At 39.7% G+C, this 14,844-nt stretch overlaps 1 protein-coding gene across 1 annotated transcript in view; it reads left to right on the top strand.

The window, feature by feature from the left end:
• The window catches only part of LRRC56 (leucine rich repeat containing 56), a 57,939-nt gene that overhangs the window by 19,375 nt on the left and 23,720 nt on the right, over nt 1-14,844 (top strand). The window contains exons 4-5 of the mRNA XM_041481287.1: nt 402-489; nt 7,220-7,280. Of these exons, the coding sequence (XP_041337221.1) occupies nt 402-489; nt 7,220-7,280 (149 nt within the window). The remainder of the gene's footprint in view (nt 1-401; nt 490-7,219; nt 7,281-14,844) is intronic.

The raw sequence follows: 14,844 nt of genomic DNA, 5'->3' as shown, positions 1-14,844 counted from the left end.
AGTGTGTTTTGTTAGTTTTACTACCAGCACCTGTTGAATTACAGGTGATGTTTAAAGTTAACACTTTCTGTCTGCTGAGGATTAGTGCAAGACTTGTGCAAATCTTAAAGCATGGGCATACTGTTTAAATGAAACTAGCTGGCATGTAGGTCTGTTGTTAGCTTGCAGCTTAAATCTAACCCTGAGCCTTGACTCTTTAAGCAATGTATAAGTTTTTGGAGACTAGAGTATTTTGGGGCTACAAGGAAGAAAGATCTTTGAATATTGCATTCATTTCAATGTGATTGCACATCTAGCCATGCTGACAAAACACTGTTTGAAATTCTTTCTACACCTTTTTGCTGCTGTGATATCTGGTTTATTGCATAAGAGTACACATATATTTGTGCTTATCTTTACAGAAAATTTTGGCAGGGGTAGATGATCTGCAGCAAGTGAAGGCCCTAGAGATGCGAGTAGACACCAGAGAGATCAGCTTGGGGAACTTTGGTAAGAAAACGCTTTATTTTCTGTTCATCATCTTGAGTTTTCCTTTATGGTGTCTTGACTGGGGATTCACTAAACAATGGCCAGTGAAAAGTACTGTCCTTCTCAAGAGCTCTTGAAACAGGATTTCCTCATACCTCACACTTTTTAATCTCTGTCTTCTTTGTGAGGCTCTGAATAGTACTGGAAACTCTGGCAATGAGTGACATGACTTCTGTCTAAAGCCAATTAGTTTGTACAGATTTTTCTTGTATGATGTGGTAGGCCCTAAATGAGCATTTACTCTTGTCTTTAGTGAAACAGGAGCCAAAGGTCAGCCTCTCTCCACTGTGAGATTTCCCTGTGACTGAGGAATTACCAGTGGTATCAGGTGGCTTTTGCTTCCAGCAGCTTGTCTTTGCACCCAGCCTCACTGAGCTGTGCTGGAAAATGAGCTGGAGGCAGGTCCTGCAGATACATCATTTTGATGAGCCCCAAGCAGCCCTAACACTTGTCATTCATTTTTATGTCATCATCACTGAACCAGGGAAGTGAGAAGTACCAAAGGAATTCCCTCTATATCAGAGTTAATACTGAGAATATAAAGCCTTACTTTTGTTTTCCAGCACCAGCAATCATTTTCTATCATGTGGATTCCTACCACACCCAAGTCTATCTTCTGCTACATTGAAGCTGAGTAACTAGTGCAGGGTAATATTTTCTGTGCTAAAAAGGAGCCCCATGCCCAAAACTGTGTACCAGTACTTTCAGACAACCAGTTAATTTTTCATATGCAAATGACTAATGTAAAGCTGATTAGCTTTAATGGGTCTTTTGATGTCTATTTGTCAAGAATTGTTGAGCAAGAACAGTGAAGGGGTCTTTTGTACATATAGCCCCTTTGTACTGGTTATTCTATTTATTTCATGAATAAGTCTCTTTCTCATAGGCACTTGATAATTTAAGGTAAGTTCCATCCATTTCTTTCAGAGATCATAATCTATTCAATCATGTTTCAACTAATCCAGTTGATAAGGAAATCTCATTATGCCATTTCTATAATGCCCAAAAGTGGTGCTCCCATTCCTATGCCATTTTCCATTAGCTGTGGCAGGCTAGCAAAATGTTTCATCTTCATCACTCTCTACTTCCCTTTCCTTTCCATTACTGGAATAAATCCCTTATCCTACCCGTGGTTAGACTTTTGCAACCTTTACAGAATACAAAATACAGAACACTATGTCCATGACGCAAATAATTTCCATCTTGTTTATCTCCCACTGTTCACACCAAGAGTTGGCCCTTGAGGGCCATAAAAACCAGCACCTGCAGGTCCCCACTGCTTTTGAGAATAACAGAACATCAAGACCATTCTGAATTTCCTTCTGTTCTTTTTAAGGTGCGTTTCTGAGTTTTCTTCCTGTGAAAATCTCTTTGCAAATGTCAGCAGGTGGCTAGGGCAGAAAGTTTACTTTAGTGTCTTTCAATTTTTTTCACATGGCAGATGATTTTTAGGCACATGGAGTAGGGCCTAAATGTTTAGGGGTTTTGCAGAGCAGTTTGCACCTCCACTGTGAATGCTGCAAGCAAGACTGCTGTTGAAGATGTTGGGCTCATTGCTTGCACCCTGCTGGCTGCCTGCCCCTGGAACTCTGCTGCTGACCTGGTCTGTGGGCACAGGGGTCTGGAGAAATAGCCTGAGGAAAACAGTAGGGTAAGAAGCAGACCAGCTAAAATCACAAGCATTCTAGAGTGACAGGATGTAAAGTTTTTCCCCTATTAGGACAGTCAAGCAACAGGAATATCCAGAGAGGTTTGGAGACTTCATCCTGGTAGGTTTTCAAGTGGGTGAAGACCTGAGCACCCTGATTCACAGACAACCTGGCTCTGAGCAGGATGCTGGGCTTGAGGCCTCCAACTGTTCCCTCCAGCCTGGACTGCTCTGTAATTTGGTATTTCTTTTGAATTTCAAACCTGGCTAATAAGCTTTCTTTTTACACATATGAAACCACTTCACCTTGTTCTCACTGTATTCCTTAGCTGTGGAAGGTGGGTAAGAGCACCTTCATCATCAGCAAATTTTTTGGATGATCAGTCCACACTCAGTAAACAATATTGTTTTAACTGGTTTTATGTGTAAAGATAAAATAGGCCAGGCAAGGTCTTAAATGGCCAGGTGAAAGTGTTAAAGACTGCACATAACTCTGAGTCACCTGGAACCTTGCAGCACTCAAATCCCAAATTTACACCACAGTTTTCACTTGAGAAACATTTCAAAGTTCACAGCCTGTGCTACAGACTGTAACACAAACACTCAGGGCCTAAAGATTTCCAGAGTGATTTAAAACTTGTTGCTTGATATTTTTCTTGAGACCATTCCACTTTGGGATGGGCTAAACTTTAAATCACCATCCTGTTAACCTTATCTAGTTTGTCAAGTCTGCCTCTACAAAATGGCACAACATGGTGGGGAGGACGAGTTACTTTTCTTAGGGACAAGGTGTGCACTAAAACATGAAAAGACTGATATTGAAATATTTTCATGTGATAGTCTTAAAATTAAGGCTTCATGCCAGAGCTTAAATCTGAATCTTTGCAGGGCTTGGGGTAATTGCTGAATTCTCTAGCTGTTTTCAGTGCACCTTGCTGAGTGACAGATGAAACCCTGAACGCCCTGGCAAGTCTTGTATCCAGCTTTGCATATGTTGGAGTTGATTTCTGTGCTTCTCAGCTGCATGCAGACCTCAGTTTATGTTCAGAGGGACTATTTCCTTTTCATTAGCTGATCCCTTCAGTTTTGATTGCTGACAGGTATGGAATTTCATTTATGACCAGCTCATAGAAATTCCTGTTGAAAATAACGGTGGGATAGAGTCGTTTAAGACACTACATAGTCCTCTTCTTTCTAAGTAATTTTAATAGCTCCAAATCAAGTTACCCACAGTGCTGTTCGCTGGTCCTTATTGAATTGTTGCCTGCTGGTGGCAGACTAAGTTGATTACGTGTCTGGAGATTGCCACTTCCCTTGCAGGCACTTTATCAAGGCAAAGCTCTGCCAAGGGTTCAGGAGTAGCTATGTGCTATTTCTCATGCAGGGTCATCATCTCTCTTTCCTCTTGTCCTGCTTGTTGGCAGTCTGGGTGCAGAGCTGGGACACCTGTGCTGGCAGCCAGCATGGCAGCAGCAGGCGCTTGCACGGCCAGGGAGCAGCACAGAGGCTGGAGGAGCGAGTCTGGCACAGTGTTCCTGCCCAGGATGGTCTTGGCTTAGCTGGTGCTGACAAACTCGCTGAGCAAGGCTTGGACAGGCCCTACAGCAGGGCTTGGGCAGGGTCTCCAGGAGTCACAAGTACGGACTGGGGCAGTGTGATTATGTGAAACCCTGCGCTGATGTGTTTTCTGTGAGATCCCCATCTCAGGGAGCTCAACTGCAGCTGCCTTGGGTGTGCCTGAAAGGGCTGTGGTCTCACCTGCAGTTGTACTGCCCAGTTCACCTCAGGAATGTGCAAAAAAATGTATGTGTAGAAATAGCATCAAAGTGATGTATCTTACTTGATCAAACGCAGCTCAAGTGAACTAAACAGACTCTTTAATTTGCATCTCAGGTTGCTCTTGCTGGAAGAGTACAGCCTGTTTTGATATGCCTGTTTTGTCTTGTAGGATCAACAAAGCACGATGGTTGCCTGGTGCCAATGCAAGCAGGTGTCAGTAGTTTCTTTTGTTTGTTTTTCACTAGTCCATATTCCAAAAGACACAAGTCAAGCCATGATGATTTTTTGTTAACAATAGAAAAACAAAGATATATGATGCTACTTAAAGAATACTTCATAATGTTAACAGCAAGTGTTAGAAGTATTGTAACTTGTAGAATATCATAAAACCAGCATTTGGGCCGCGTTCTCTTTGCTCCCACTCAGTTTTCTGAATGTCACCAGCTGTACCAAGGCACCTTGGAAAGACATTTACACTGCCACCCTGCCTGTGAAGTGCAGCACTTCAGGCTTTGTTGTTGAGTGCATGTGTCTATCACTTTTGTTCACCTCACTTGCACTTTGGTTTCTTTCTGCCCTTTCATTTAGTTTTGTTCCACTGGTAGAGTAGAATGGTTTAAGACTAGTACATTGTTGTTGGTTAGTAATTTCAGAGCCATGTAACAAAACCAGTCCTTAGTGAAAGGGAATCGTAGACAGATGAGATTACACTGCTCGTCATTCTGAATTGTCAGCCTTGCCCTGCAATCATCAGCATTTCTGTGGACCATTCTTGTTTTTAAAAATCAAAACTACACAAAGGAAGGCAGTTTCAGGATAAGGACTCTACCGCGTGTACTTCTAAAATTAATATTACAAATAAATACTATTGTATTTTAGAGTATTTTTGTATGTTAGTATCATGTGTCCTTGCTCTGAGGAAAGAAGCCATGAGGGTTAAAATTAAGAAAATTAGAAATACACTGTTACATTGGAATAAGTATCTTGTCACCTTCATTTTACAATTTTCTCTTCCTAATTTATACTTCTGGCCTCTAATCTATTTATAAGTATTTGGGACTCTAAAACCAGCAAAATCAATGGAACAATGAATTCTTAGCACCAAAGAACAATTACATATTGATATAAAACTTACAAGGAAGAACCTGCAGACTTGCAGGAATACATTGAAGAATATTGCTGGCAGAATTTTGCACCACCACACATTGTATACTTCTATTTCAAGCTCGTAAACCACACATTAAAGTGTAACACTGTACAACTTCCCAGGGGTAGATTGCACCAAAGTGCAAAAAAAATCTGAGATGGAGGATCAAGTTACAATAATGAACTAACCAGATGTGAAAATTGTATTATCAGCCTGTCACTTGGCCTCTTTGGATCCTTTAATGGTTGCTTCTTTCCTGAGCCAGCCCTAAATGCATTCAGTGAAAAGCTTTTTCTTGGGCAAGTCTCTCCATTTCTCTTGACTCCTCATTCAAATCTTCTGCTTAACACTAGTCCTTAAAACTCCTTTGCTTTGCAATGCTTTGCATCAGCCTTTGCTTGGTAACCCTTTTACATCTCTGACTGAATCCATGGCACTATAGCTCAGTTTTGAGCTGGGACTGGGGAGGCTACTGCATCCCTCTCATTTTTTCCTTTAACACTTCAGGGGAACACATTTAATCTCTCAGTCCTTGTCAGATCAGGATAGAAATTTTTTAGAGTCTAGTTTTTTGGGGTTTTTTTCAGGGGGGAATTTCTTAGGCCATGATTTATATCTGAGGGAGTCTTTGCTCAGTAATTAGTATGACTGCTGTGAGTAATTAACAGAGATCCTAATATTTCCTCTGCCAGGACTCCAAATTATCTTGTTGCCATATATGCCATATAAACATATAACTTGTTTGACATGAGAAAGCATACCCTGCAGAACGAGGACTGTGTGTTCTAATTTGTTCTTAATTTTTGTGGATTGTGGAAAATGCTTGAAAAACAAGGTTAAAAAATTGCACAGTGTGTTTTGAATTTTTTGTATTTTCAAAAGTGCTTTGCAAAGACATGAACTTAAATACTTGCAGTACAGCATGAAGATCAATATGTGCATTATGATCACTCCAAAATAACATGAGATGTGGATAATGCTTCTATTAAAACATGATTTATTAAAATGTTTTTGACATAAATGCTGTTGTTCTCTTCAGGGAATGAACAACATGACCTCCTTTGTTTGCTTTTGAGATCCCACTCCCCTTTCTTCTTTTTTTATCCTTTGCAAAGCACTCAACTGGTGTCCTTCTGGACATTGGTAAATCACCCTTGCCAGACAGTGATTACTCAGAGAACTCATAAAAATATTTGCTGAGAACACATTTTAATGTTTCAGCAATGATCCAATTTGTCTAAAGTTGGTATTACTTCTACATGGTTGCATGTTATGCTGGGAGATGCTCACCAACCTTGAGTAAACGCTGCTGGTGGGAATGGGTAAACATTTGCTACTGTCCATAAGAAATGGTGCTTATGTCTAAATTATTCTGTAGCTTGGAGGGATTTGGTGTGTGATTTTGGTTCAGAGATACCTTTAGAGTGAAAAAAGCAAAAAAAAGCACATTAGTTAAAGTAATAACAACAGAATACTGAGGGTTTTATAGGTATGGAACTTGTACAATTCAATGGTAACAATGGTAAATAATTGTATGCAGAAAATTAAAGGAAGAAAGCAATGCTTTGTAAAATGTAGCATTTGGGGGACCTGTGTACTATAAAAGATGATGATGTGACTATGGATCATTATGTGTTTGCTGTTTGATTCAAAGTTATATTTTGAAGAAGTGTTTCTTGGCTGTGTATCCAGTAAGTACATCACTACTTGCCATTAAGTAGGTCATGGAATGCTATACTCTAAAGTATCCCTTAGCTCTGCAGACTATCACTCAGTTAAAAGTCAATCAGGATGGGGAATCAGACCAAAGAAAACAGTCACACATCAAGCCAGTTTCTTGTCTATCCGGCAAGGTGCCATATCAGAATTTCCAATGAGGGGTTCAAAAATTGTAATTGGGTAGTCATGCAGACAATACATATATGTTTCAAAAATGCAAAGGATGAAATAGTTTTTGAGTTAAATAATCTCATTGATTTTCTTAGAAGTCCAGCACAGGCCTGCCAGAAACAGCTAAGAAATACTTGTAAAATTAGATGCTTCAACTTGTAATTATTGTAATTTTCCTTTACTCTAATCCCAGATCAGCAAAGTGATTCTTTATTCTGTTCTCACAGGTGTGCATCTGCCTAATCTGAGAGAACTGAAGTTGAACAATAGCTTGCTTGTATCTGTGAGGTAAGAAATGAATGATTCTATGAAATAAATATAAAGAATAACAGCTCTCAATTTTATTTAAGTGATAAAATCTTCATTTGCGCTGCTTTCATTCCTTCCATTTCTCCTTGCTGTGATAATAGATTAGGTTATGAATATATGCTCCACTACCACAGAAGTTTAAGGACGGGACCTGATCTGGAATAAATCAGTGTAGCTGAAATGGTGCCAATGAATTAGCCCTAGTTTGCCACCAGGGAAGTTCCTGCTATGCTGAAGTCCATGGAAATTTGTTGCACATTTGAAAGGAGCTAAAAGTTCCCCTCTTATCTGTGTCTAGGTGCTTGGATTTCAATGTTTCAGCCTTTGGGCTTTTACTGTGCACAGTAGCCTGTTCTGTACAGGTCAGACCAGTTCCTCAGCTGATGAAAATCACTTTGGCTTTACTGAAGTCAATGCAATCAGGTTTATGAGAGCTGCTGTGAAGCCTGCATCTCCCTGGCTGGCTGAGCTGCAGGAAAACATCACGTTTTCTCCCAGACAGCTGGGGGAAGGTGGTTGGTTGGAAAGGTAGAAGTGAAAACCATCACAATGAGGAGGCAGAGCTGTCTTCTCTCTCCTGTGCTGATATCTGTATGACCCTTGCTAATTAATGCAAAGTAGAAAAATACAGTTCATATCAGAAAAGGGCTGTGTAAAAGGCCCTGTTTTAAATAGCACTGCCCTCTGGCTTTGTATGGGTATCTACTAAACTCATGGGATAAAAAGTAGTGGGTTTGCCAATTCTTTTTAAGAGAACAGGTGCTGTCATAAGAAATGGCAATAAATTCTTCTTGGTCTCTCTAAAATATCTAATGAACTTCAGTTGCTACACTTTGATTTTATTTACCCTTGTTCTGGTGATGAGATGAAGTATCTGCAGTCTAAATTTTGGGTTTTTTTGTCTTCTAATCCATAACATGTAAAAGTTGTGATTCTACATTGCTGCAATTATTTTAATAGCAACCAACAGTTGTTATAAGCATGAAATTGCTCCATTATTGCAGTGGAGGAGTAAGTAGTGGGTGAAAAAATTTAAATTTCGACAATATTAAGAGGTATTCTATTAAAAAGAAAAAAATATAAAAAGTGGGTTTTGATTTGATCAAAATTCCATATTCTCTTAAAATGTGTCAACAGAAAACCTTTTGATCATCTCTGTTGGTACTGAATATAAGAATGCTGTTCAGGAAAACTAAACTGCTTGACTCATGGTTTTAGCAGGCTTTGCACCTCTGTATTCTGAGACTAATTTCTGTCATGAAAAGTTCTGGCAAACCATTTTCTCTGACCTGACACCCTTGTGGACCTTGATGCGGGGAATGCTTGGTCTCGAGATTTGATTTGATCTACTCTAATGTAAATATGTTTGGGCTTGGATATCAGGTCTAATACTGTGATGATTCCCTGGCACTCCAGCCCAGGAGAAGCTGCCTGCTGCTCCTTCTGTGTGGCAGTTAAATGCAGCTGTCAGGGAATAGGGAAAGGAGGAAGATTTTTTTGGCTCTCCCAGAGATGAACTCAGACTGTATGGTTACAGCAGTAGCTTTGCTTTATTAATTCCCATCTTTGACAATCTGTCATTGATGAACACAGATCATTTAAGGGCACATCCCACGCAAGCACAGCCTTGTACCTGAACTTCATTTTTCGATGTCTGCATCATGTCAATTTAATGCCCATTAGAGCAGCATTGCTGCCACAGCAGTGGTGATGCCTGCTATGCCTATTGTAACATAGCTGCTCCCATTCCAGAGGCTGCTGCCATTTATTCCAAAATTCAGAATCTTATTTCTGAATTAATCTTCTTGATATTTGAATTCTGTCCAAAAAGTGATTATTTTGTTTTATTCAACCAAACTCTTGCAAATGGGGCTATTGAGGATGACACAAAAAATTATTCTTCCTTCTTACTGAAAGTAATTCCCACAGATTTTGCCAGCCATAAGATCAGAATCATTGTGGTTGTAATTTGAAAATGAAATTTCAGCAGATAATAGGCAATGTCTTGTAAGATCCAACTGGAAGATTGGTTTTATTTACTGAAAAGAAGGCAGGAATAGAAAAGCAGAAAAAAAAATAGAGGGTGTTTTGTATATACTTGGGATGCTAAAAGCAGACATTATTTTAATTCTATTTTATGTTATAAAAGCATATTCTGGTGAATCATTATGAAGAAAAGGCTGTCAGTGTGCATGCATGAGTGGGTAATAAGATGGGAGACTTCGTGCTTTGTCACTTTATTTTTGTTTCATCATGTCTTGCGGAGTAGGATTACCTAATTATTTTGGAACTAAATGGAACTAAAACTTTTTTTTTTTTTCATTTTGAAAATGGAAGAATTGGTTTGGTAGGTGTCAAAATGAACGTTTATCATACTGACTTTAGTTACTGATTTTTTTTGAGGCATTTATTCTTATCAACCTCACATAGGAACTTAAGTTGTGAGGATGCTGAGGTGTGCATTGCCACGCACTCAATGGAAATCAAAGGAGTCATGTTCTGGCAGTGAGGAATGAAGGTGTTATTCTATTACCGTTTTCTATGGGAGTGCAAGGCTTGCTAGGTCAGCGAGATTGGATATTGGCTTCTCCTGGTAGTCCCTCAAGAAGTTGTGACTCCTTTGATGTGGTATGTGTTTGAGCTACCTTACTTGTAAATTCATGATCCATCCCCAATCCTCCTAAAGCTTGCATTACTTTTGAGTACTTGAAACTTTGAAAGGATACCATTATTAACTATTTAATTTAATCCAAAAGGAAAATATATCCAAGTTTATTTGCAGATAATTGATCTCAACAGTTGAAAGGAAATTTCTTTCTTGGCTGTTTCTGGGTTTTGGTTTTCTACTGGTCCTTTGCTAAAGGGAGCATCTCTGGAAAATCCAGGGTACTGTGAAATAAAATAGTTCATATTGTTGTTAATTTTCTACATCGCAATAGCTTCATTATGTCCTTGTTTGGTGACCTTCACACATTTGCTAGCAACTGAAAAATTCTAGATTTTTGAACTGATAACTGAGGATGAAAAGTCAAGCCTGTTCTGAAGAGTGCCTGCTAAAATATGCTGATTTTGGTTTTTTTTTTTGGGGGGGTGGGGGTTTGTTTGTTTGATTGGGGTTTTTTTTGCTTTTTATTTGGTTGGTTTTGGGTTTTTGTTTTGGTTCTGGTTTTTGTTTGTTGGGTTTGGGGTTTTTTTTTGTTTGGTTGGGGGTTTTTGGTTTTTTGTTTGTTTGGGGTTTTTTTGGTTTTTTGTGATGGCCATGGTGTTCATTTTTGAAATGCTCCCAGAAAAAGAGCTATATTCCAAGGCCAATGAATTACTACTTCTGCTTTGGCATGTAGCCTATGTATTTTTTATCAGATTGGTTTTATTCTAAATTCAGGGATGAATGAAAAGATCTGTTTAAAAGTGTTTAGATAGATATCTTTACGAAAGGGCTTTTAAATCAGATAGGGGAATCCTGAGACCTGGTTCCCATAAGTTTCCAGAAGAAGCTGTTTCAGCAGCTGAAGTTCATTTCCTCCCATTCAGCACCACACATTGTAGCCAGCAGGAGACTGATCTACTCTCAGGGCTTCTCAAGCAACTGCTTCTGACAGAGAGAGGCTGTCATGTTTTAAGTGAGATGAAATGCAGAGACTGCAAAGTGTGGGGACAAAAGTGAGTATGGAGGATATAGGGAAAGGACAGCAGATTTTCTTCATCCAGATTGAGTTAACATTTCACTGCTGCTGTTCTCTAACTGGCCTTACACTATTGCAGAAGCATCTCCCAGAACAAGAGAGAAGTAATCCTGGTCTGTTTCAGTCAGTAGAATCCTCAGGAGGTTTAAATGAACAAGGTGCAGAGTACATTCAAAATCAACAATTCTTATGCTTTTATGAGTCTTAGGTTTTTGGTTTGTTTTTTTAACACCATCTCCCAGAGACAAGACTAGCAATACAGGAGTCTCTGTATTCACATTTTGAAATGTTTTGAGCCCTCTTGGCTGTGAAAAAAATAACTGTAAATATGAGCCAAGTGATTTGAGTAAAGATTTTGCTGATCATTTTATGACTTTAAGAAACCAGAGCCAAACTAATTCTTTCTTAATTCAGGGTAAGGGTTCTAAGGTCATGTTTAAAAGTATTTTTGAGACTTCAGTCAGGATCTTTAGGTATTTTAACTTAGCAATAAACCTCCTTTTTACCCAAGAAAGAGTTTAAGGAAATAAAATATCTTCTGCTTTTAAAGCCACAAGTAGTTTGCCTTCAGTGGCATTGCTCACAAGCTGAAAATTAAACATTGTTCCAATTGCTTTGCTGGATCTGGATCAAGTTACACTACATTGTATGGGACTGAGACATGACACTGATCACCCCAAAATTTGGTGTACTGTTGATAGTATGTCTAGGCACCATCTATCTTCTGGATAGTTCAGTTTGCATTAAAAAATCATTAAAACCAGTTCAGTTTGCATTACAGGTGCAAATGTTTGTCAACAAATGATGTATTTGTGTTATAGCAGTTTCTTACTGTGTCTAGCAAGGAATCAGGGTGCTCTTGCTCTTGGTTGTTCTTACCCATGCAGTCAGAGGACCACTGCTCTGATTTGGCTGGGGTGAATCCCTTCATATCCTTGTTTCAGCACCCAGAACATCACTGTTTACTTTCATATTCATATTTCAGGATTGGAAAAGCATTTACTTTCACATTCAGGGTAGTTTCTGTGGGAAGTGTTCCTGTTAATTCTTTCGCGTAGATGGACTGAAAGTCCTTCAGCAGTTAAAACTGCTATCTTAAGAACATGTTCTTTGAGGACATTGAGTGCTTTCCAGGAGCTAGGAAGGCATTTAAATTGAATTTTAATCTCTGTATTAATGAGTCTTCTCTGTATTAGTGCCTGCAGATCCCTGGGAGTATTACAAACCTGGGCAAAATTGCTGTGACCTCAAGTTTTATTTAGCATTGATGTTTTTAAGGATATTCATATTATTGATAAAAAGTAATGATTTTGGGACAGAAATACAGCATCTTTTAGTTGAGTGGATTATTTTCAGAAAAACACAATCAGCCTGTCTGCCTTCAGCCCTAGGGAAATCTGATTGCTTTGACCACTCATCTGTCCTGGGTAGACCTCTGGTTTAATTTCATCTGTCCTGGGTAGACCTCTGGTTTAATTTCACCAGGTGAGGTACCCAAAGAAGAAAATGTGTCTTTGTGAGCTTAGATATCAGGGAATCTGACAGGCTGATTCCCCAGCAAGGAAAGCTGAACTTTTTCTGTACAAATGCACAAATGGAGCTCAGGCTCCATTCTGCAGCAAGCACAGAGGACACCAAAGCAAGTCTGTGGCCTTGCAGTGTCTTTCTATGGTTCGCAGCATCAGCACCCCATTTCCTGAAGCCTTCCCCAGCTGAAATTCTCCTGCCTTCTGTTTCATTCTGCCAGGTACAGGGAGTCCCTGTAAGGAAGGCGATGATGAGGCAGGGCCTGCCCTTGCAGCTCCAGGTTTGAGTCTCCTGACTGTGGCAGGGTTGGTGAGGAGGGTGCAGCGCATCTCTCTCCTCACAGAGCAGAGAGGATCTGCTCTCATTGTCATCTGAACAGTTCCATGGCAGCAGGTTTCTTCCCCCAGGACACCTCTATCATGTTTCTATTTTGTGACTGCCATACAATGCAGGGCATAAAAAGCATCAGAGGATCACCATAGACCACAGCAACATTTTGTGCATTGTGAACATGGCTAGTGAGAAAGCAAAGTAAATAAATAATAGCTAATGTGTGCAGGAAGGCTGCCAGTGAACTCCTGCAAGGTAAGACAAGCCCATAATTGTACTCCTTCTTTGCCCACCATCTGAACAGGCACTCCACTCTGAGTTTATTTGGTAAAAAGTGGCTTTGCTTTCAGGATGTTTTCTCATGCCTTGCACCTATCCAGCTGAACCAGGTCTTAAAAAGAAGTACAGCTCAGCTCCTGGCTTAGCTGTTGTTTCTGCAGCATCCTGGGTTAGCTGTGTAAATATGCTGTATTTTCCATCTCAGTTGCTTATTTTATCCTGAGCAGATACAGTCTTATGAATGAGTTGTGTATAAGGCTTTGCCCAATGGTATCATGCTCTTGCTTATATGCTCTGGATGGATATGATAAATAAAACTGTCAGTAGTAAGTAGCAGATTTCTGCCAGCAAATAAGTACTTATGTGCCTGGCTATTAGGCAGTTTGCAGCTGCTCTGTTTCAGCTGTCAGTGTCAGGGTTCACATATGAAAATTTACACCTAAATATTAATTTTATCCAGTGATGAGAAAAAAAATTGTAATAATCATGGTGTGACAAACACCAAAGAACAGGGGTGGGAAGCAACAGTAATTAGCTCATTGCCAGTGGAACTGTTAAGGAAGCTTTCCTATCTGACCATCCAGGAGTCACTCTGGCAGAAACACTCACACCACCCGAAATTGTCACTGCTGCCATTGAGGCCCCTTCAGAGTGAGCAGTTCCAGTGACCCCAGTAGTGCCCCTCTTGGCTTCTGCACACCCCACACCCACACAGTCAGACAGGGTTTCCTTACTGGTTCAACCCTGGGTTTCCCACAGCAGAGTCCCAGATGTTTGGATCCTTAGAGGAATTTAATTGTGGCACAATGACACAAAAACAGCTTAAGCTGGGTGCCTCCTTCCTGAGCAGTATCCAGCTGTGAAAAGATTGTCTTTGTGGAAAGACTTTGTGGCAATAAGAAAATAATCAGCACTAGTTTAATGGGTTTGTAGGTTGTTTTGATTCTCTCCTACAAGGGAATTGCTTCTCCGCAACTTGTTTGATTTTTTATTTTTTTTAATTGAAAGTAATTACGTTCAGTGGGAAAATACTTTCTTGGAATGCAAGATAAATGCTGATTTTAGAAAAGAAAGGAATCAGGTTGGAGGGAAAATTATGCTAATGGTTGTATTTGTCAGTTGTAACTGCCAAATGAGAGGAATAAAAATGAATAAATAGATAGAGTTTCAGTGTACAATCAGTGTCATTATTTAATTTCTATAGAATATTCTCCACAGAGGAGTTGATTTAGTTGTTCTTATTTTCTGCAGACACATTGCTGCACTCAAAGGGCCTTGTTGCTATTTTTCCCCTAAAATACATTCACTCATCTTTTTCTCTAGCTATGTTCCTCATTTGCCGTGTGGCAGAATTTTATCCTTCTATCATGAGATCTTTAAAGGATGCACGAGATCTCCCAGATGCATCCAAGGCTGGATCAATAGCTGCAAGAAATAAATACTGAAATACCATTGTGTTTTCGGAGGTGAAGTTGTGGTTTCATCAGCAGGTGTAATGCTTGCACATTCTTCACCCTTTGCCATAAGCTGCACTGTGTGCTCTTCTTGTGTGAACACAAAGGTCTGATAATGAGACCTGCCACCCACACTTTTGGTAACAGAAGTTCTATGAAAGATTATGTGTTTGAAAGACCATTTGTGGCATCTCCTGGTTTGAACTTCATCAGCCTCACAATCCTACCACTCCACTTTCTACTGTTTTATCTCACCATAGGCAAGAATTT

This window comes from Pyrgilauda ruficollis, unplaced genomic scaffold (genome assembly GCF_017590135.1).
Source record: "Pyrgilauda ruficollis isolate IOZ18807 unplaced genomic scaffold, ASM1759013v1 scaffold55, whole genome shotgun sequence".
NCBI classification, from domain to species: Eukaryota; Metazoa; Chordata; class Aves; order Passeriformes; family Passeridae; genus Pyrgilauda; species Pyrgilauda ruficollis.
This window is presented reverse-complemented; position numbering and strand designations above follow the sequence as displayed.